Consider the following 24,510-nt stretch of genomic DNA (forward strand, 5'->3'; position numbering starts at 1 on the left):
ACTAGTGTATGTTAGCTTTCTGCAGACACATTTTCTTTGGGGGGGCTCGTTGAGTAGGGATACGCGGGAGGACATAAGGAAAATGCCTCTCATGCAGCTGGCTTACTGCATTTGGTTGGGGATGGTGAGGTGGAGCACCGTATGGATACAGAAGGGCTCTGACAATCTCTTCCTGGTATTTAAGGAAGGATCCAGTTCATCCTGAAGCTCAGTATAGCACATGAGCATTCAGCAAAGCCAATTGAAATAAATAAACAGACACTTTTCTGTACGAGCATCTGGCCTTACGGGCAACTAGGTACAGTGCCAACAACTGGTCGTTGACTTCAACCCCTCCCATATTTTGGTTATATTCTTGGACACAGAGGGGTTTCTCCACAACACCAGTCGCTGTAGTAATTTGGACCGTTGTGTCTGCATGAAGGGAGGTAAGAAGGAAAACATTCTTATTATCCCTCCACTTAATAGCGAACAAGTTATTACACTTCAAGCAGGCTCTCTCCCCCAGGCTCTCTCCCCCAGCCTAAGATGGGCCATCTACAATCCACTGGGGAAAGCCCCGGCGATTAGATCACATGGTGCCACATGCTCCAATCTGTTGATCAAACAAGTGACTAAACAGTGGCACGCTCGTGTAATAATTATCCACGTACAAGTGGTACCCCTTTTCGAAAAAGGGTGACACCAAGTCCCACACAATCTTGCCAGCGCTTCCTATGTAGTCAGGGCAGTTTGTTGGCTCTACGTGACTATCTTTGCCGTCGTAAACCATAAAACGACATGTATAGCCTGTGGCCCTGTCACAGAGCTTATACATCTTGACCCTATATCTGGCACGCTTGCTGGGAAGGTACTGTTTGAATAACAAAGAAAACTTAATCAAGGACTCATCAGCGCAGACAACTTGATGGGGAGTAAACAATTCTGCAAAATGTGGTTTGAAGTGGTTTACTGGGGGCCGAATTTTGTAGAGCTGATCGTATTCTGGGTCTCCACAAGGACGACAGAGTTCATTGTCATTGAAATGCATAAACCGCAAGATCTGCTCGTATCGTGCCCTGGCCATGGAAGCAGAGGACACGGGCATATGGTACGTTGGGTCAGTGGACCAATATGACCGCAACATACTCATTTTAACTATGCCCATGTCCAGGGAAAGGCCCAGAAAGATCTTAAATTCGGAGGCCGTAATTGGTCTCCAATCTTTGGCAAGGGAGGACTGGGGATTAACGGCAATGTGTTGACCACTGTGCAAATTGCTTTGGTCCACAATAGATCTATAGAGATCTTCAGTGAAAAACAGACTAAAAATCAAGTGACGTAAAATCAACTGTTTCCACCTGAATGCCGGGTTGGCCAGTGAATGGGGAAAGTATGGGTGCTGCAGAAGTGGTGGGTTCCCAATTCGAATTGGCGAATTCAGCAGGAAGGGCACTATGGGCACAACGGGCCTGTCTTTGTCTTCTTGGTGGTAGCGGGACACTACTTGTGCTTGCCACCTTGCCAGCTTGAACTGCACTTATGGGACTCGCCATGTCACCAAGTGTTACTGCAGTTCTGGATGTACGACCATGGTGTACTAGGTTGCTAGTGCTTGCCAGTTCACCAGAAGGAATAGCGGCACTAGTATTTCTCTGCTTCATACGAGGGACTTGCGGTTCTTGCACCTCAACAACAAAAGAAGATCAGCGTCTGGTATACCTGACCTTGGCAGGGACCACAACTCTGTCGTCAGAACTATCTGTCATGGAGCCGCTGTCGTCTACAGGATCGTATTCTGAACCTAAATTTGACAGATGAGTGAATTCCTCTTCACTATCTGTCATGCTCAGAAATGTGTAGGCCTCTTCACTAGTGTACCTTCGATTTGCCATTTTGGGCTCTAAATTTAGTGGCACACTAGTGAGACTCACAGGTAAAAAAGATCCTAGGCTGTTAGCGACTGTATCAAAACACTACCAAAAAAACTGTTAGCGATCGCAGGGATCAGGCCTGACTCACGAACACTGTAGTTATGTGTGTTTAGTGTTTTGTAAGTGATAGTGATTGATCAATACTGCACTTGGGGCAAAACACAGGTTCTAGCAGGCATCTGGGCTGATCCCGCTAACACTGTGTTTTTGGGAACTCTAAACTGCTGGGGACGCTAGTATAGATCTGATCAGATCAGATATCGATCCGTTCAGATACTATAACACTAAGGGAGGTTATGCTGCGTGCGTGGGTGTTAGCAGTACTGGCACTAACCTGACGTTGCTTGGGGGGACGCAGACCCCAAAAACCGAACTTATATCACCCGCCGGGTGATCAGGGGGTTAAACCTTTATTAGGTAATAAATGGCGGGCGCCCTGACACTATAAAAAACAAACTAACTGACCAGCGTCACCCGTAACAGTTATACGTGATCACTAGTGAAAGGGTTAACTAGGCGGCAATAAGTGGGTTAAAAACTTTATTAGGTAGTATATGGGGGTCCCTAACGCTATAAAAAGCTGATGGCGAACCTAAATACCTACCTGCCTAACTAGCGTCACCTGTGCCACTAATACAGGGATCAGAAAAACGATCGCTTAGTGACACTGATGACGGGGGTGATCAAGGGGTTAAACCTTTATTTGGGGGGGTTAGGGGGTACCCTAGACTTAAAGGGGTCTAACCCTAACTGCCCTAACAGTTATTGCAGTCACAAATGACACCAATGCAATAATCAATAAAAAAAACTGAAATTGGTGTCACTGTGATAAGGGGTGCAGGGGGGTGATCGGGGGGTGAATTGGGTGCCTGCGTGTTCTACTGTAACGTGTAGTGTTAGTGCAACTCACATAGATCTTCTCTCATCGCTGCCGGAACCAAAAAGACCGACATGAGGAGAGATTACATCACTTCCTCTGCTCCTATTTACATTACAGGAGCATTGTATTCGCCAGGAGCGATCGCGAGGGGGTGGCCATGAATGAATGGCCTCCCGCTCCTCACCGATCACTCCTGAACGGATTCTGACCACCACAGGAATTGGGGGGGGGGGGGGGGGTGGGGGGGGGCGATCGGGCAGGCATGGACGAACAGGTACGCCAATATGCCTGCCCGTGCCATTCTGCCGATGTACATTGTCATGCGGCAGTCGGCAACTGGTTAAAAAAAAACATATATAATGTTTGGGGGTTCTGAGTGATTTTTTTTAGAAAGAAAAAATGATTTTTACATGTAGGAGCGAAGTGCCAGAATTGGCCTGGATGGGAAGTAGTTATTCTACAGCTGTCCCTTATCTGCAAAGGCTTTTCTCCGATAAAGGACCAGTGCCTTTATGCCTTTAAGGACCAGTTGTGTCACCTGCTCCCTCTGCACCACACATAAGCCCCGCCCACATGCCTGTAGATAAAGGAGCAGATGGGGGGGGGGGGGTTGCTTAGAAACAACAAAGCAGACATTGTCATTTTACTAGCAGTAATCTGCATCTGCGCAATCTTTACAGTACGCAGCGTTTTGTGACTCAGTCTTGGTTTTATTGTAAGCGACGATTTCAGCCCCGCCCACCCCATCTCCGCACCGCCCATAGGCGGGGCACACAGCTGCACTGGGCGGGGCTCCCTTCTTCTGGTGGCCTGACGCAGCGCCTGGCCCCTCCTCTTTCTCTCTCCCACACACGGACAGGCGGCTTCTCGCGAGACTCAGCTTGCTCGCTGCGGGAGGAGAACCGAGAGAGAGCGAGAGCGAGAGCGCGCGAGCTAGAGGGGGGAAGCGGCGGATACCGGATCCCAGGCCCGAGAGATTGCACACCCGCCTGGCTGTGTCTACCTCTCTCAGTGCGCACATGGACCGCTGCAACCTTCACCCTCTGCCTGCCGCCCTCCTGCTGGTGCTGCTTGTGCTGTGCGGCCTTGTCCCGGGACCGGCCAGCGGCACCCAGAACGGTAAGGGAGAAGGAGCGCGCTGTGTGGTGCAGGGTGGGGGAGGAGGGGTGCATGGCTGGGTGAGGGGCACCTTAGGAGCTGCATGAGAGAAGGCTGAGGAGGAGGAGGAGAAGATGATGGAGGGGGGGGGGGGAGGAGGGAGGCAGTTGTGGTAACCAGGGCTGGTCATACACAGGGCAGGCAGAGGGAGAGGATGGTGCTGCTCCTTGGGGGTGCCATGGAGGCAGGCATAGGACAGATGGCTGTGTGTTCTCCTCCTATACCTAGGATGTACATGGCTCCATCCTGCAGGGGGACATCTGTGCCCAGCATGGACCCCTGGCACTGTGCCACCTGGACTGGGGGCACCCATAGCGGAGGATGGAGACCATGCACAGTGCTGTGTGTAGAAGTGACCGTCTCCTGTGTGTGCAACGCTCACCGTTTCCAAGAAAGCAGATTATAGCCATGATCTATAGACCTGCGCTCTCTATCCGTACGCCTTGTATTCCCCCCACCTTCCCCCATGGCTGTCCCCTTAGCAGCCAGCCCTCTATATGGTTAAGGACCTGTTCACACATCAACTTCCATGAAAATGCTTGAAAAATGGATGTGCATTTTTATGTGCATTGACACATGTTTAATTGCTACTGGTCCTTGTAAATGACAAAATACCCCCCCCCCCCCCCCCCCATGGATGTGCATGCATTAAAATGCGTACTTGTAGCCTTTAAAGCCCATTTCACACTAGCGTGGTGACTGGAGTTTTACCGTACTGTAAAAACGCCAGTCACCCCTAAGACACAAGGGGGTTGATTTTATTAATACTAGAGAGTGCACAATCTGGGGCAGCTGAGCATGGTAGCCAATCAGCTTCTAACGTCAGCTTGCTCAATCCTTAGAGCACCACCAATACTGTTTTTATATTGGCGAGTACTGATATTTTGTGATAAAATTTGAGCCTATACAAAATGAATAGGCTTAGATCACACTGCAAAGAATTGAATGCGATTTGAGCAGGAAGACTTACTATGGGGCTTCTGTTGGTTGCCTCTCCTACACCAGCCTCCACACTGAAGCTGACAGCTGATGCTGCGACCAGACTGACTGCGGAATAGGTATGCATAGTGTGTTTTTTGTTTTTTGCCTTACAGGGTTAGATAAATTAGGTTTAGAATGTGCCAGAGTAGGTTTAGCATTACTTAGGTTTTGCCTGAACCTCTACTTTAATTGATAGGATTACACCGATACCAATACTAAGCATTTGCCCAAATACTCATGCAAATGCTCCGATACCTTTGCAGTGCGATTTGAGTCCATACAAAATGAATGCGCTCAGATCGCATTACAAAGAATTGCATGAGATTCCTCTCCAGATTGCATACAGTTTCCCCCACTGCTCCCATGTGAACCCAGGTCACTATGACAAGCCTGGGTTTACACAGGAGCGGTGGGGAAAACCGCATGCAATTGGGACATGGATCGCACCACATTCCTGTTCCAATCACATGCAGTTCTTTGCAGTGTTATTGGAGCCCATTCATTTTGTATATGCTCAAATCGCACTACAAAAGTATCGGAGCATTTGCATGACTATTCGTGCAAATGCTTAGTATTGGCACCAATAATGGTATCTGTGCAACCCTATCAACTAAAGTGGAAGTTCAGGCAAACCCTAAGTAATGCTAAACCTAATCTATCTAACCCTGTAAAGCAAAAATCGCTATACATACCTATATTGCAGCCGGTCTGGTCCCAGCATCACCTTTCAGCGGCGGCTTTCAGTGCAGAGGTAGGTGGAGGAAAGGTAGACAACAGAAGCCCCATAGTAAGTCTATGGATAACGTCACTTCCCAGGCATTTCACAGCCATTGTCCTCTCCTGCATACAGCTTGTGCCACTGAAACCCTGGATCAAATGCAGAATAGCTAAGTACAGCGATTATTATATTTTTTTTGCTTTACAGGGTTAGATAGATTAGGCTTAGAATGTGTCAGAGCAGGTTTAGATTTGTTTTTTTCCTGGACATATACTTTCAGCTTTGACAAAAAACCTGGAAGCCGATTGGTTTCTATGCAGCGCTTCCCCTGGATTTTGCACACTCCAGTTTTAGTAAGTCAACCCCATGGAGAAAACGTTTTCTATGTATCCTATTGATGCTAAAATGCAGCCTGGAGCTGTGCTGCAGTGATTGGCAATAAAATGCAGTCATCCTGCATTTTTTGCAGTGGACAGAATCGCATGTCACTGTGCAGCAGTATAAATATTTATAATTAAATATTTTTTTGTACTTTTAATAAAGTTTGAAAAAAGAGCTGTGTGATTCAACAAATTGTACATTGCTCCCACTACAGTTTTACCGTGTGGTGACTGTCTAATGTGAATGGGCCCTAAAATGTGTATATAGCATTTTAACTGCACTGCGCATGGCACCAGTTTTGTTGCGTGAACGGGACGCATTAAAAATAAATTGTTTTCTATGTGTCCTTGCGGTGACCTGTGTTTTTCCAGTGCAGTAAAATGCAGATCACTGCAGTATGTGTGAACAGGGCCTAACACTGTATCCTCTCTGTAGATGTGCATGTAGTGTTTTTCTTCTATTTCAGCCCCCAGTAACCTCCCTGTGTCCACCCTGGGGTCACTGATGGCTGAATTGCATGTATATGACTATTCTGTGGCCTTCTCTCCCATTATTCGATGGCAATCTGAGCTGACCGGCTTGTCTGTTTTTATTTTCTGTCTTCTAGAGGTGATTTTATTGATTTACCAATCTGAGTTGTTAATGTTTTTGGATTTGTCTCAATGTGTGTGTACAGATTTGGGCAAAAGGCGGTTTACCCCCCCCCCCCCCCCATATATTAATCCAGACGTTGATATTTTTCATACAATGCACATATCTGTACAAACATTTCACAGTCAACCAAAAATTTTCTGCAGGGGAGGAGGTTTGCAAATCAATGAATTCACCTCTGATGTCCTCATCTGTTATGTGCTGAGTTATTACTGCTCTGGAGTGTCAATGTTCAGTAGGGCGTTTGTTCTGCCTAGTAACTGCCAAGACTTAAATTACCTGGCTGGGGTGGATATACATATATATATATATTTATGTGCGTGCAAACTGCATTTAAACTGCTTTATTGTATCTGCCAAGGTGTCAAACTAGGGTGTGTATTGACTTATACTGTATACATGCAGCAGTCAAAATGATGGGATGTCCCAGCAAAATAATTTGCTTTTGTGCATTTAATTAGCCCAGCCTTTTTAATCTGGTCAGTAATATTCTACCTCCATGGACAAAGAATATACTTTCAGGTTTAAGTTTTTTTTAAATTTTTGTTCTCAGTAGCAATAATGAAAAAGAAAACAATTGTATATTCATATTCCACAAGAGTATGTATCACCTTGTAAGATGAAGAGTTTGAACTTGAACAAAAAAATATGTACTTGCATCCATGCTGCAGCTGTTCTTCGTTGGTTCTGAAATTGGGAACGGAGCGATCTCATGACCTCCGATCATTCAGTTCTCAGTCTGCTCTCCGCTTTGCCCCCCCCCCCCGAGCCAGCTGCTAACCAGTTATCTGGATGGATCCCAACAGTATGGTTGGGATTCTTCCAGAACTTGGAGCGGCTCTCTGATGTTAGCTGCCAACCAGTTTAGCCAGTTGTCGGCTGATTCTGATTGCAGGAGAGTAAAATTAAGTGCAGTTATGTGATCCAGAAGAGAAGTATGGCCAAACAAAGCTTTGGTCCTACTTCTCTTAAATCAAGAACTTGTCTATTAAATTAGTTTTGAATTTCATCACAGTTCTTCATCAGGTGAAGGACAACTCTGCACGGCATACAAGGAAGGTCAACTAATATATAATTTATATACTTGTATAGCACTGGCAATTTACACACTGTATATTTAACTCAGTCCCTGACTGAAGGAGTGTAGAATCATTTCTTTTGGATGTAGGCATTCACTTAGCTGGCTATACAGCCTGGTGGAATGATGCCCATCAGGGCATCATGTTTGCAAGCAGATACTGTTGGCTGACTATGTTCCGCCCAGCTCCTTCAATTTGTTTTCAGTTGTAGATAAATGTATATATAATTTTTTTTATACTTTTCCACATTTGTTGGCTAGGTATGTACTTTAAGCCATGCTTCCGAGCGGTTTTTTTGAAGATGAAAAGCAATCATGATAAAATATTAATGTGTTTACAAACCTGATGCAAGGCAGGAATTATTTATTAGGCCTATGTTAAGCTGATAGGCAGCTAGGACACTGTTTTTTCCATTGAGAGCTTACTCTTGCCTGTAGTTTTGTGCTCTACATCCTTTAGTCATCAAAAGGCCTTTGCTTACACCAAGTCATGTTAATTAAAATGCTTTTTGATTGATTTTTGTTGTCTTTGAAAAAAGACCTGAAGGGAATTCCCAAAAACATTTTACTGAGGTTTGTTTTGTTGCATGTTTTACGCTAAACACATCTTGCCCCCATCCAAGATGCTCTTCATAGACTCCTAGAAAAGAACGGATACAGTTGTCCCCTACTGAAATGCAAATAGAGAGATGGTAGGAACAACCAGCGTCCTGTGTAATGGGCAGTGGATATTAATAGCAGCATAATTAATCTCTTGGTACTGTATGCCTGATGTTGCTGAATCTTCACATCCATTAATTGCAGCTACCGTAGTAAAATACACTAGGGCCATATTTATTTAATGAGGGTCACATTTAAATTGATTTTTTTTTTTTTTTCATTTGGCACTAAAAAAATTGCTGTTTTATACCCATGTTGCTATGGAAATTATTACAGAAGACTGACTTGTATAAAGTTATTGTACAGTGTGAGTTGGATATTACCTTATTTATGTGATGAGAGAGATCCTTTAAGTCTGTGAATAAAATTTACATTATTGCTAAATACTTTATTTACTTCCCAACAAGGCAAGTGTGTAAATCTGCACTCCAAATAGGCAGCATCCATATTAGGCTGGGTTCACACCGCTGCGGGGGGAGAACCGGATGTGATTCGCACAGCAAATCACATCCGATCTCCGTAGCACTGCGAGTTCAGCCATACAGATAGTATGGCTGAACTCGCAGCTGTCCCGCAGCAAACTCGCACGGGACCCTTTTTTGGGTCCGCAACGGAATCGGATCGCATGGGGGTTCACACCATGCGATCCGATTCCTGTGCGAGTCGGCAGATCGCACTGCGATATGCCGACGGATCTGGGGGTGTCATTAACATAACATTGACACCCCCAGCCGTCCGCATAGGGCAGTGTGAACTGCCGGCGGGAGGTGAGCGATGCGGGAAAACGCCGCGGATTCGCGGCGTTCCCGCATCGCAATAGTGTGAACCTAGCCTTAAGCTTATTTCTTCTGACCGTATGTATTTGTCCATTGTTCTTATGAAAGTATACATTTCATAGTACAGTGCCTTGCAAAATTATTCACCCCCCTGCCTCTATCCTTTTGTTACATTACAGCCTTTAGTTCAATGTGTTTTTTTTTTTAATCAAAATTGTATGTGATGGATCAGAACACAATAGTCTAATTTGGTAAAATTAGAAATATATAGATGAAACTATTTTTCAGGAATAAAAAAATGGTAATTTGCACGTGTGGATGTATTTACCCCCTTTGTTATGAAGCCCATAAAAATGCTCTGGTGCAACCACTTGCCTTTAGAAGTCACATAATTTGTGAAATGATGTCCACCTGTGTGCAATCTAAGTGTCACATGATCTGTCATTAAATATACACACCTTTTTGAAAGGCCAGAGGCTGCAACACCTAAGCAACAGACACCACTAACCAAACACTGCCATGAAGACCAAGGAACGCTCCAAACAAGTAAGGGACTATGTTGTTAAGTACAAGTCATGCCGCGTACACACGAACTGACTCTCTGGCAGAATAGGTCCAACGGAATCATTCAGGCGGATATTCTGATCGTGTGTGGGATAATCTGATCCCACAGAAAAAAATTCAGACGGACCTAGAAATGGAACATGTTTCAAATCTGTCTAATGGACTCCTTTCGTATCGGGGAAAACCCGTTCATCCGTATGCTGGTCCGACAGACCAAATATGATGCGAGGGCAGCTACTGGCTATTGAAATTCCTTTTCTAGTCCCGTCGTACGTCATCCGTGGAAAGTCCGCCAGGACGACCTTCGGACATTTTCTGCCGGAACATCCGGTCCTGTGTATGTGGCATCAGGGTTAGGTTATAAAAGAAAAAAATCCAAATCTTTGATCCTTAGGAACACCATCAAATCTATCATAACCATATGGAAAGAATATTACACAACAGCAAACCTACCAAGGGATAACCGCACACCAAATCTCACAGACTGGGCAAGGAGGGCATTAATCAGGCAGGATTAACCCAGGAGCTGCAGAGTTCCACAGCAGAGACGAGTATCTGTACATAGGATGAAAATAAGCCATATGCTCCATAGAGTTGGGTCTTATGGCAGAGTGGCCAGAAGAAAGCCATTACTTTCAGCAAAAAACAAAATGGCATAATTTTGGCCATCAAAGAAAATGCTATGTCTGGCGCAAACCCATCGCCACCCAAAGAACACCATCCCTCCCACACTGAAACATGGTGGCAGCAGCATCATGCTGTGGGGATGTTTTTTAGCAGTCTGACCTGGGGAACTGGTCAGAGTTGAGGGAAAGATGGATGGTGCTTGAGCAAAACCTGTACCACTCTGTGTGATTTGAGGCTTCAACAGAGGTTCACCTTCTAGCAGGACAATGACCCCAAACACACTGCTAAAGCAACACTTGAGTGGTTTAAGGAGAAACATGTAAATGTGTTGGAATGGCCTAGTCAAGGCCCAGACTTCAATCCAATAGAAAATCTGTTGTGAGACTGCTGTTGAAGCGCAAACCATCCAACTTGAAGGAGCTGGAGCAGTTTTGCAAGGAGAAATGGTCAAAAATCCCAGTGGTAAGATGTGGTACGCTCATAGAGACTTATCCAAAGAGACTTATAGCTGTGATAGCTGCAAAAGGTGGCTCTACAAAGTACCGACTTTAGGGGGATGAATAGTTATGCACATTGACTTTTTCTGTCCTATTGTTTCACAATAAAAATAAATCTTCAAAGTTGTGGGTATGTTCTGTAAATTAAATGATGCAAATCCTCAAACAATCCTATGTTCATTCCAGGTTGTAAGGCAACAAAACACTAAAAATGCCTGGGGAAGATACTTTTGCAAGGTGCTGTATGTGTAGTCAATTTAGCCAAATTTCAGATGCAGTAAAACCAATATCTCTTTGGATGAGTGTCATATACAACCTGGTTCTCCTAGTTGATGGGCCCATTCGCAGCATACTGGTTTTTCTTTGGGGTTGTAAGATTTAATGAGGTGCCAGTCTTTTATTATTTCCATTTCCCAAAAGCATTTCATACATATGCATTACTGCTGCTCCGGTTTCAAGGTCTTTTCTTCCAAGGTCACAGTGCCTCCTGTGCTTTAGGAGCTACGGTCTGGGAGGAATGTCCCTGATTGCTGCTGAAGTCAAATCTAATGGTGCATCCACAAGAGAATGTCCAAATAAAATTTTAAATCACAAGCCTAGTTTATTAGCAAGCTAGCAAAAAGACTGAGTCTCAATGAACACTTATTTAAATATGTTTAATCTGTTCTTCCACAACATGTATATACACACAAGCACACTCAAATCTTACTAGTAAGAGTGCAATCCCTTTTTAGAAACCTATCTTAGTCATACTTGAAATATTATTATTAGTAATAAAAACCTCCAAATACCATAGCATCTTAAAATGGGCCCCAGGACATTGGTTGCCCAAATTTCCTGCAAAGTGTACAGATAATCTGTGTCTATCTCATACTATAGGTACCAGTATACTATACATATATTACCTCCTCTAATAGGAGAAATATTCAATAAACCAATGTAAATTGTCATTTGATGAGCACCTCTGCTCACTTATGACCAATAATAATTTAACCTACAATTGAATACATCAAAATGTGTAATTTTGTGAAATCTTGCCTCCCAATATATAAATGTGTACCACAAACCAGAAATCGTGCTCTTAAAAAATGATAGACCCAATAAACTGTTAAGACTGCGATACACTATTCTATGTTGCTACGGGGTTTAACAAGCAGGGGGTGTGGCCGCAGCATGAGCGTGTGAGAAAGCTTGTTAGAGGAGCTTCATGAACCCACCTCAGATATCGCACCCACAGAAGCTCCAAACCATGCCATCCAGACGGCGGACATCTCCTCAGCCTCAACGGACCTCTTGGAACCAGTCTGGATCCCTGGACCAGTACTTTTCAGAGCCTCGCCGCAGCAGGGACTTCCAAGATGGCGCCAACCGGTAAATACCAGGCCACACGTGCAGCCTCTCCTATCTCCTCTCCACAGCTTCCATCCCCCTCGTTCCCTCATCCTCCAGCTCAGCCAGCCCAATACCTCCCTCAGCGGCAGGTGATGAAATGGGGAACAAGGATTTATGGGCCTTTATTCTCTACCTCCCTGCTAAAGCTGGTTTGGAGCTATTTTCCCACAGGGTTGAGAAGGCCTTTAAGGCAGGACATTGAGGCACTGCAGGCTGATGCAACACACATTGGGGGCAGAGTGGAGGATTTGGAATCACAATGGGAAACAGTTACACCTGCCCTGCAAGCACTTCACGAATGCTGTAAGACACCGAACCGACAGATTAACTCTTTAATAGATCAGATGGATGACTGAGAATAGAAGTCGCAGAGTTAACATCCACATTAGAAGTATGCCAGAAGCTACTGGCCTCAGGGAAATAGTTCCTTCCCTGCAAGGCCTTTTCAAACAGATTCTTGGCCATGAAGCACATGATCCTATAGAAATAAACTGTGCTCATAGAGCACTTCGTCCACCTTCAGACGACCCAGACAAGCCGAGGGATATCATCTGCAAGCTACACAAATAATCCCTGAAGGAACGCATAATGTTTTACCTCAGAGGTGTCCGCCACGTGGACTTTGATGGCGCAATGTTGTCCTTTTTCCCGGATCTCTCCAGACACCTTAATACAACGCTGTGCCCTCAAGCCACTACTTAATGCCCTTCAGGATCCAAAGCCAGTCTACAGATGGAGTTTCTCTTTTTAATTTGGTGACCAAAGATGGCCATCAAGTCATCTTGCGCAACAAAGATGAGCTGCTGCATTTCCTGCAACACCGGGGCTTACCTGCCATTGATGTTCCCCGGGTTCTATTTTGATTCTTACTACTGCTGTGGTAATTTGGGTTTGCACATCTTTTATGCTGCTGTGATCTTAATGCTGAATGGGGGTTTTTCTTTCTGGCGGGCTCGCACTTGGTGCTGTGCCAATCCCCCCACATAGGTCAACTCCTAGGAATTATGTCCCATATTTGGGACCCCACGCTACTCGCTGACCTCCACGTTTTTTGGCCAGATGGCCGAGTGGAGATTCCCGACTAGTAATGAGTTGGATATTTTGGATTTCCTTATGGCACAGTCCCCCTTGAATGTATTGTATGTCTTGATGGTTGTTTTTGTTTTCTAGAATTTTGTTTGTATTTTTTTATTTTCTCAGCACTCCCTGATTCATGGAGCAATCACTTTCAGGTCTCTTCTCCCTCCTGATGGGGACTTGGGACGACACCACAAACTACGTACCTTTTATGGCTTCCCTGAAAGTGTTATATAATGTCTGTGGCTTGGGATCACCTCATAAACGCAGTAAGTTGTGGCTTGAAACCAGACGCTTGGGGGCACACATTCTTTTATTACAGGAGACACACTTTTGCACTGGCTCGGTCCATCTTCCCACCCACCCGTATAATCAATTGTTTCTCAGCAACTCTCTGATGGGTTCCCCAGTAGTTCACTCCTCTAAGATTGCAGCGGCCTTTAGGGACTACTATGCCCAGCTATACCATCTCTCTGCTACACTACCTGGCTCGGCAGCAGATAAGAAACAGGGCCATATTCTGAAATATCTGGCAGAAGCCCAAGCCCCCCAACTTACATCCCAATCCAGAAAACACCAAGAGACACCTATTACCCAGATGGAACAGGAAACAGTGGTAAAATAACTCTCGAAAAGGAAAAGCCCAAGTCCTGACGGATATACGAATGTGTACCTACTTTAACTACTTCAGCCCCGGAAGAATTTTATCCCCTTCCTGACCAGAGCACTTTTTGCGATTCAGCACAGCGTCGCTTTAACTGACAATTGTGCGACCTGGCTCCCAAACAAAATTGACGTCCTTTCTTTCCCACAAATAGAGCTTTCTTTTGGTGGTATTTGATCACCTTGCGCTATAAACAAAAAATAGCGACAATTTTAAACGCTTTTTTTTACTTTTTGCTATATCCCCAAAAAATATTTAAAAAAAACCCTTTTTTTTCCTCAGTTTAGACTGATATGTGTTCTACATATTTTTGGTAAAAAGTTATAGCTTCTACAAAATAGGGGAGGGTTTTATGGCATTTTTATTGAGGTGTGTTATTTTTAATTTTTTTTCAGTGACTGCGACATTTTGGTGGACACGTCTGACAAATTAACACAGTTTTTTTGGACCGTTGGCATTAATACCACGATGCTAAAAAAAAATTGTATTGATTACTGTAAAAAATGGAAGGGGTTAACCACTAGGTGGCGCTGTAGGGGTTAAGTGTGTCCTAGGGAGTGATTCTAACTGTGGGGGGGAGGAGCTGTGTGACATGTTACTGATCAGCGCTCCCTATTACAGGGAGAGCTTATCAGTGACAGTGTCACTAGGCAGAATGGAGAGATGCTTGTTTACATTAGCAACTCCCCTTTCTTCCTTACCGTGAGATGATCGTGGGTATGCCAGCGGACATGGAGTCCGTGGGTCACGGAGCTCCTGGTGGCGGCACGTGCCCGCAAGCCGCTTTTTGAAGGACAGCATACAGGTACGTTAATCTGCCTATACGTGCCCTTCTGATGCAGTATAGCTGCGAGAGGCAGTTGCGAATCGGTTAACATCTTAACTTTGGGTACCGCTATACCTGAGGAGGGATTACTAGCCCATAGCACAGTACTCCCCAAGGAAGGGAAAGACCACACTGTCCCTAGCAGCTACAGATCGATATAGCTTATCTTAACACCGACATAAAAATATTAGCGAAAATTTTAGCGAACCGTCATAAACCCATAGTTTATGCCATCCATCATACATCCAGACCAAATGGGTTTTATTACCGGAAGGGACGCTAGGGACAACTCTAATCAGGCTATCCAGTTGATCCACTGGGCACAAACGCCCTGTCTCCTGCTTTCCACGGACACTGAAAAGGCGTTTGACAGGGTGGATTGGGTATACGAGCTGTATTGACCAGGCTAGGGCTTGGCCCTAACATGCTCTCCTGGATAACATTGATGTATAGCCACCCCGAAGCCCGAGTTAAAGTGAACGGAGTCCTATCGGACACCTTTCCTATTGAAAAAGGATCTCTCGCTGATGAGGCGGCACTGATAGGCTGCACTGGTGGGCACTGATAGGCTGCACTCGTGGGCACTGATAGGCACAGATAAGGCAGCAAAGATGGGCACCGATAAGATGGCATGGATGGGCATAGATAGGTACCACTGATAGGTGGCACGGATATGTGGCATATGAGGTGCAGCACTGTTGAGGCAGATTGTGGGCACTGATGGGTGGCACTTACTTTATTTAGGTGGCACTGGCAGGGGGCAGGTGGGCACTAATGACTTGGCCGTGATCGGGACTGAAGTCCCTCTCAAGACCGCCGGTGATCGGCTTTGGAAAAATAGCCGATTACCGTTGCTGTTGTCATTGGCTGACAGCTGATCACGTGGTAAGGGGTCGGAATCGACCCCTTGCTCCGATCTGTGATCAGGCAAGTCTCATAGACTCGCTGATCACAGAGCTCGCCGCGCGCACCCCTCAGGGGGCGCGCAGGTCGCTCGTGCACGGGACGACGTCAATAGACGTCGTCCCGGCAAAGGAGGTCCGCGCTGTAGCCGTCATTTGACTATAACGCGGATCTCAAGCGGTTAAAGAGGAAGTAAACTCTGATGAGTTTACTTCCTCTTTCATTCCCTGCAAAGGTAAAGCATAATTGACTACTATGCATCGCATAGTAGCCCATTATGTGTCACTTACCTGACACAGGAGCCAGCGAAGTCACCGCTGTCCCCTGTAGTCCAGCGCATCCATCTTCTCGAATCTCGCCACTCCGCCGCTGTCATTCGGCGAAGCTGCGGTGATGTCACTCCCGCGCATGCGCACGGGAGCCGCCATTTGCGGCATATCGCCATTGACCGCGGCACGCTCAGTGCCGTAGACAGCGGTGCCTGTCTTTCAGCAAATATCTCCTAAACCTACACGGTATATTTCTTGGACCTACAGGTAAGCCTTAATCTAGGCTTACCTGTAGGTCAAAGTTGGTTGTAAGGGTTTACAACCACTTTAATAGTAGGTTTCTAAAATGCATCTGGCAGGGGTGAAGCCCTCGGTTAGCTCTTCGCACCTTACAGAGACCTAAGCGGCTGGGAAGACTGGGCGTCGCAGATTTCCACAAATATGAGGTGATCGCCCTGCAGTGGATATTGGACTGGCACCATGGGGTGTCCTCTAAGGTCTCTTTCACACGGGGCGGATCAGTAATGATCTGCCCCGTGATGATCCGCTCGCTCAGCGGGGATCGCTCCGTTGTCCCCGCTGAGCCGGCGGCGGACAGGGCGGTTTCCGCACACTGAGCAGGGACCGCCCTGTCAGCTCTCCGCTCTCATGGGGATCGGATGAGCACGGACCGTCTGTCCGTGTTCATCCGATCCGCTCTGCAGACGGACAGAAAAATAGGATTTTCCTCCGTCTGCAGAATCGGACAGTTGCGGAGGCGGACAATAGCGCGTGTCTGCGGATGCTCATCCGCAGACACCCGCTATCCCATAGGGATGAATGTATGCCCGTATTTCATCCGCAAACGGATGGATGAAATACGGACATACTGTCCGCATGTGTGAAAGGGGCCTAAGGTGTGGGTATCTTTAGAAAAATTTCTAGCTGGCCGCAACTTATCCCATGCCTCGTGGCTACCCCTGGCACATAGAGGTCTGTCAGTATTTGTTTCTCCAGTGACTGCTCATGCTTTGAAGCTATGGGATACCCTAAACAGGTAAGGATAGCTTGCCCCCTTGGTTCTCCCCACTGGCACCCCTAGGAGGTTGCCCCAGGGGAACACCTGTTTTTCTTCTGTACTTGGATGGCGAGGTGTGGTAGGTAGAACTTGCAGTTCAATATGGTAGATTCCCTTAGGCGACTGGAGACATGGACAGCTTCAACATTTTGGGCCTGGTCTACCTCAAGCCATATGCTCCCCCACCACCTCCACCCCATTTGAGAAGCTGTGCATGTCTGCCAATCCCCTCCCGCACTCTATATCTGTCCTATATGAGATGCTACTGGGGCAAGGACCCAAGGGGAAACCAATATACATTCGAGAATGGGAAAGAGACCTGCAACATGAGTTTACTGAGCTGCAACTTGACCATTTATACCACCTTACTCAAGTTCTGTTGACACGAAAATGAAGGAGAATGGGTTAAAGGAATGACTAGATGATATAGGGTCCCCACCAAACTTTCTAAAATATACCCAACCTCCTCAGATGCTTGCTGGAGGGATTGTGGACCTAGATGTTCATTTTTGCACATTTGGTGGGATTGCCCTAAGTTACAACTGTACTGGCAGGACATTAGAACCCAAATAAACCTCATTGAACATGGACCTCCCTGACTCTCCTGTGTGCTTCCTCCTGCATGTCCCCAACATTCCTCTCACCCTCTACCGAAAGTCGGTACTGCCTCATCTCCTAAATGCGGCTAGGAGACTGATCCCCATCTACTGGAAAAGCAGACAAGTTCCAAGCCCCTTGGATTGGATCCACCTTGTGAAAAATATTAGGGTTGCAGAGGAATGGATGGTGACCTGAAAGGACAGGCATGATAAATGGTATGGAATTTGGGCCACTTGAATTCATTATGTAGAAGAGGCCCATACAAACGCGCAACCAAAGGCTACCATCCCGGTAGGAGGAGTGTAACTGTCAGAAAACCTATAGACTTGACTTAATATCCCGATATTTGATACATGACTGCTAGCATAATTTATTAGAGCACATTCTTTTCTTTTTGTTTGATTTAAATGTTTTATGTTTCCTGTCGCTGTTTGCCATCTGGCTTTATTTTTTCTGCCCAAATCAGCGGTGTATGTTCATTAATGCTGCTTAAGTTTGGTAGCAGGGCTAGAGACAAATTAATAGTGATATGGTTCATATGTTCTGATGACCACAAAGCCTTTTCCCCTTCTTAGCTATCTGATCATTATTGTAATTTTGACTGTTTTGTCAGAATTGTGAACATAAAGATTATACAAATAAAAATATATAACGAGCATAAATATTCAAACCGTCACTCTATTTGCCTTACACAAGAAGGATATGTGGACACACATGCTTAGCAGCATGGATTCTGGACTAATAACTATTATACATATTTGTTCCAAGTCTTGCAGATGCACATCCTATATATTATGGAAAATGATCATCAGCTTATATGCCTAAATCATAATTGGAAAATTACGCATATATCATCGTATATAGCTTCTATGTGATCTTTTCGAAACATGATACCAGAGATCCTCCTTTGTGATTAATTTACATGTCACTCCATGGGCTCCTTCAGCATATGTCAGTAACCTCCACTCACAGGATAAGGTATTTGGGATGTTTTATTCATATCCGTTATAAAATCTTCAAAGGGGATTGCACTCCTTGGCCTTTTGGTTGATGACTTCGTTATGTTTTTTTTTCTTTCCATATTCTGAGTATGGGTTTTTAGAAGGCCACCTGACAGCTTTGTAAGACGTAACTAGTGAAAATAAAAATGATTATATATATATATATATATATATATATAAAAAATTTAAATGCTGTTAGTGATTTTAATAACATAAGCCTCCCCACGCACTGTTACTTAGACAGGCTGCCAACACAAAGAATACAAAACAACCCATAGGGGTATGTGTAGATGGTAGATGGCCCACTAAATTTACTATTCAATTTAAACCGCAAAAAAAGCCCCGTAAACCAGCTGGCCATATTCACCCTCACTGTACAGGTGGTCCCGGGTTACAAACATCCTACTTACAAAAGGATGAAGGCAACAGGAAGTGAGCAGAATTCTACTTCCCAAGGAAGGGAAATTCACTCTTGTAGAAATTATGGTAAAAGGTGTCTCCACTGAAACTTTATTACCAATCCTTGTTTCCACGACAACCCAAAGTTTTCAAAATCCAATTGTCATGGGGACAGAAAGTGAGGTGAAATCCTCTTAACAGGGACATGGATGGCAACATAGACATCACAGGGGTATTAACCATTCCCAATGCTATCAAAAAACATGTTTTTTTTGTTTTTGTTTTTTTGGCTGAAGCTACACTTTGAGTTGAATAAAAAAAAAAAAAAAAAAAACTACAGACCCTATCTTGTTTGTAACCCGGGGACTGCTTGTAAAAAATATTTTTATACAGGAGATGGTCAGAGACTGGGGACATGGTACAGGAGATGGCCAGAGACTGGGGACATGGTACATGAGATGGTCAGAAACTGGGGACATGGTACGGGAGATGGTCATAAACTGCACACATGATACAATGCAGCCTCACCAGTGCCCGTCAGATGCAGCCAGCCAGTGTCCCCCATTGCAGCCAGTGTCCCCCATTGCAGCTAGCCTGTGAAGGGAAGAGAGGAGAGCCACCTCCATCGCCTGTTTGATCACAGCGCCGGGAACATCACAGCTTTTGGTTCAATAGCTGTGTGTTCCCGGCCGCACGCCGTCACATACAGCCCCTCCCCCCTGTCCGGGCACTTTGATAGACAGATCATCCATCCAATCCTGCGGGTGATCTGTCTATCAAAGTGCCCGGATAAGGGGGAGGGGCTGTATGTGACACCGCGTGGCCGGGACCACACACAGCTATTGAAATGAAAGCTGTGTTGTTCCCGCGCTGTGATCAGACAGGTGGCGGAGGCAGCTCTCCTGCACTATAGCATGATATAGCTTTTCATGATGGGCGGCACCAGGGGTGGGGGGTAGAGCCCTGCCCCCTACCCAGGCCACGTCCCATTTTCGGCTCCATTATCGGCCGTTTTTCTCTTTCGGCAAATTGCCGAAAAGGGCATTTTCGGCCGATATGTTTCGGCGGCCGAAATTTTGGTGCATCCCTAAAATTTAGACCTATTTCACACTGAGGCGCTTTTCAGGCATTTTAGCGTTAAAAATAGTGCCTGTAAAGCGCCTCTCATGCCTCCCCTGTGTGAAAGCCTAAGTGCTTTCACACTGGGCCAGTGCGCTTGAGGGATGGGAAAAAGTCCTTCAGGCAGCATCTTTAGGGCGGTTTGGAATGAAAGGGCAGTGCTGCCAAAGCGCCTGTAACACAGGTGCCTTAACCCTTTCCTCGGCCCCTAAACTACGGTAATGCGCAGCTAAATCTAGCGGCACTGGAACCTGCCCCAGTGTGAAAGTAGCCTAAAGAGATTACCGTATATACTCGAGTATAAGCCGAGATTTTCAGCCTCTTTTTTGAGGCTGAAAGTGCCCCCCTCGGCTTATACTCGAGTCATCGCCGTCTGCCTGCCCGATCAGCGTGTCGAGCAGACAGACGGCGGCCATTCTACTATTCAAAAGCCGCGCCTCCCTGTCTGTGATAGGCGGAACACTCAATTTCCCAGCAGTCAGGACATCCGCTCATCCTCATACTACGGACGAGGATGAGAGGATGTCCGTGATAGGCGGAACACAGACTGCTGGGAAATTGAGTGTTCCGCCTATCACAGACGGAGGAGCGGCTTTTGAACAGTGGAATGGGCGCCGACGCCGTCTGTCAGACGAGAAGAGCGGCGATCCTGGCATGGCAGAAGCACACAGGCTCGGGACGCAGGCTCGGGACACAGGTAGGCTGGACACACAGGGATGGACGGACACACAGGGATGGACGGACACACAGGGACGGACACACAGGGATGGACGGACACACAGGGACGGACACACAGGGATGGACGGACACACAGGGATGGACGGACACACAGGGATGGACAGGCATGTCTCACCCTCGGCTTATACACGAGTCAATAAGTTTCCCAGTTTTTTTGTGGTAAATTGGGGGCCTCGGCTTATGTTCGGGTCGGCCTATACTCGAGTATATACGGTATATATATTATTCCCCCCTTTGCTGCCATGCCAGCAAATAAAGCTTATTGTCCTTTGGCAGTATGATTTATTTTTTTTAACAGAAGAGTTTCCATGCCAACAGTCATTTTGTGTTGTGTAAACTACATTTTTTTCCTCTTCCTCCTTTTAATATTTCTTGGTTTGCGTGTGACTGGAGCTGAGACTTTACACACAACTACTGTAGTACTGTATTAAAGGGCTTAAAAGGAACATCAGGGAAATTATATTAAACCATAATTTATTTTTATGCCTGTACCTTTTTTTTTTCTTCCTAAAATGCATTTAAAATAAACAGTGAAACACCAGGGATCTGCTTTTTCTTTGAGTTTTTATGTGCCAGCTAAAAGGTGCAACTATGCAGCTCTACGCTGTTCATGGGAAACACTGGTAGGAATTTTTGAGGAGAGCTCATGCTCGTCATCACCAGTATAGAAGCACTTGCTTGCAGTCTGCAGAATCTACCTTTTGAAAAGTGGGTGATATTTGTTGGCTTATAAAAATTTGCATATTTTGCTAAATTTATTTTAGCTAAAACAGGTGTGACTCTACTTATACTCTGCAGCCATATAATACAGTGGGAGTTATTGCACATGGCCATTATTTTAGAAGTTAACCATTCCTGTGCACTTGTTTCATCAAAAGATTGTATTTCTGACAACCTTTGGAATATATACTTGTGTGTCCATATCATGCTCCCTGGCTTTGACACTTTTTGAGCACAAAATTTGGTTCATGGATCAGCACTTTTGCCTTTTACTTGCTGCTTACAGGTCACACCTGAGCAATTTCATATATTTTTTTTTTGCTTGTACAGTAGCTGTATAAAGCTCAACAAGCAAATTCCTATTCATTTTAATGGCCCTTGTTCACATCTGAGTGTTTTGGAACCTGTAGCAAACCGCCTGTTGCTCAAAATGAGTACAGGAGCATCTTTCAGATTGGCCCCATAGACTTCAACGGGAAGACCTGGAAATGCTCACAATGAGTGATTTACAAGCCATTTCCGAGTGGTTGCATGTTTTCTGGCAAAACGGCAGATGCGCACCCCTGATCTTCTCCTCCTAGTGCTTTCTATTGGCTAAAATAAAAGCACTTGAATCGGTGAATACACATGTAAAATGCTTGTAATATGCTTGCAAAATGTGTGAACGGGGTCTCATTGCAAGTGTTGTGTTGAAACCATAGACCGCAAGACTAAATGTTTTGCAAAGGTGGTAGTGCTGCACAATTAATTGTAAAAAAAAAAAAAAAAAAAATCCCGCTCGATTCAACCTCCCTCATGATCTTAATCTGACATTTCCATGATTCATGTCAATGGTGCAGAGCCGTTCTCTGCTCACTCACAGCTGCCAAAAAAAAAAAAAAGCCTTTGGCAAAGTTTAGCGCAACATTGCTCAGCACTGAGAGAGAATAAAAACAATGTATCATTTTGGTTTGATGAACTTCGGTCTGCAAATGAGGTCAGTTTAACCACTTAGATCAGGGGTCTCCAAACTTTCTAAGCAAAGGGGCAATTTACTGTCCTTTAGGGGGGCCGGGCTGTGCCTAGTGGGTGTTAAAAAAAATAAAAATAAAAAAACCCCGGGATCGGTACCCCATCTTTGGTTTTAATGGAAGAAATAGTGTCCCATTGAAATCAGTTAGAAGACTAGTGCCCCATTGTTGGTGTCAGTAGGAGGAATGGTGCCCCATCATTTGGAATAGTGCCCCAAGGGACAGATAAAGACAAGCAAAGGGCCACATCTGGCCCCCCGGGCAACAGTTTGGAGACCACTGACTTAGACTAAGCCTTTTTCTGACACTTATTGCTTACAAGTTAAAATCAGTATTTTTTTGCTAGAACATTACTTAGAACCCCCAAACATATTTTTATATATATAATTAGCAGAGACCCTAGAGAATAAAATGGCGGTCATTGCAATATTTTATCACACTGTATGTGCACAGCGGTCTTTCAAACTCAGTTTGTTTAGGAAAAAATACACTTCCACAAATTAAAAAATAAACAGTCAAGTTAGCACAATTTTTTTGTATAATGAGAAAGATGTTACTCTAAGAATCATGAAAGAATTGTGATCTTTATTCTAAGAAAAAAAAATTGATTCTCATTTTATCCAGAATCGTGCAGCTCCAAGACCCCTTTCACACCACACCGCCCATTGTGTCGGCGGTAAAACGCCGCTATTTTTAGGATTTGCGGCGCATTTCGGCCGATAGCGGGGCGCTTTTACCCCTGCTAACGGCCGCAAAAGGGTTAAAACCGCAGGCAATATGCCGCAACAGCGGCGTTTTGCCGGCGGTATTACAGCGCTGCCCCATTGATTTCAATGGGGAGCAGTGGTGGAGGAGCGGTAAACACACCGCTCCAAAGAAGCTGCTGGCAGGACTTTTTTCTGACGTCCTGCCAGCGCACCGCTGTAGTGTGAAAGCCCTCGGGGCTTTCACACTACACACAATGGTGCAGCTTCTTTAGGGCGGATTGCAGGCGCTATTTCTAATGCTATAGCACCTGCAAAACGCCCTGGTGTGAAAGGGGTGTAAGAGGTGGTCAGCAATGACAGCATGTGTATTACTTTCATAGCTGTTCACAGCCAAATGAGTTTGTCAGTATGAGAAAGCTAGAGGTAAATTTGCACATGGCTACATTTTTCCTCTAGAAAAAGTAGTGGAGCTGCGTTTTCTAGAACCAGTTTTGGCGTCTACGAGATGAACTCCCGCACACAAATATGTGAGAGGCTGGCGGGGAGCTCCAGGAAACAGCCGCTCAGGAGTGAAGGTTATTATAGTCCTGCTTGAATCGTGCTCTGTTCTTGCTCTTAGGTTTGTCCACTGTGTCTACAGGACTAGTGTTGCAATTGGAAGATTCCCCCTCTATCTATTCCTGTTCTTTTGTTTTCATTCTTGGTAAATTGGGTCAAATAGAGAGATCATAGAGCAATAACTCAATAGGTCTTCTTATCCCTCTCCACTCTATCCAAACAAAAAAAAAATGCCTTTAGTTCTGTTTTAACCACTTCAGCCCCGGAAGGATTTGCTCCCTTCCTGACCAGGCCATACGGCACTGCATCACTTTAACTGACAATTGTGCAGTCGTGCAACATTGTATCCAAACAAAATATGTGTAATCCCCCCCCCCCCCCCCATAAAAAGAGCTTTCTTTTGGTGGTATTTGATCACCTCTGTGTTTTTTTTTGTTTTTTTTTTTTTGCTCTATAAACAAAAATGTGACTATTTTGAAAAAAACACAATATATTGTATTGTTGTTGTTTTTTTAAGTTTTCCTCAGTTTAACCACTTAACAACCGGCCCATAGCTGAATGACGGCTACAGGGCAGTTGTTTAACCA

At 45.2% G+C, this 24,510-nt stretch overlaps 1 protein-coding gene across 2 annotated transcripts in view; it reads left to right on the forward strand.

Moving 5' to 3' along the window:
* Window positions 1-3,670: 3,670 nt before the first annotated feature.
* The window catches only part of NPTN (neuroplastin), a 124,231-nt gene continuing 103,391 nt past the window's right edge, over window positions 3,671-24,510 (forward strand). For both annotated transcript variants that reach the window (XM_077473779.1, XM_077473780.1), the window contains exon 1: window positions 3,671-3,912. In XM_077473779.1, coding sequence (XP_077329905.1) covers window positions 3,813-3,912 — 100 coding nt within the window. In that variant the 5' untranslated portion in view covers window positions 3,671-3,812. The remainder of the gene's footprint in view (window positions 3,913-24,510) is intronic.

The sequence above is a fragment of the Lithobates pipiens genome, unplaced genomic scaffold, assembly GCF_037356315.1.
Source record: "Lithobates pipiens isolate NorthernLeopardFrog02 unplaced genomic scaffold, aLitPip1_a1.2 Scaffold_8, whole genome shotgun sequence".
NCBI classification, from domain to species: domain Eukaryota; kingdom Metazoa; phylum Chordata; class Amphibia; order Anura; family Ranidae; genus Lithobates; species Lithobates pipiens.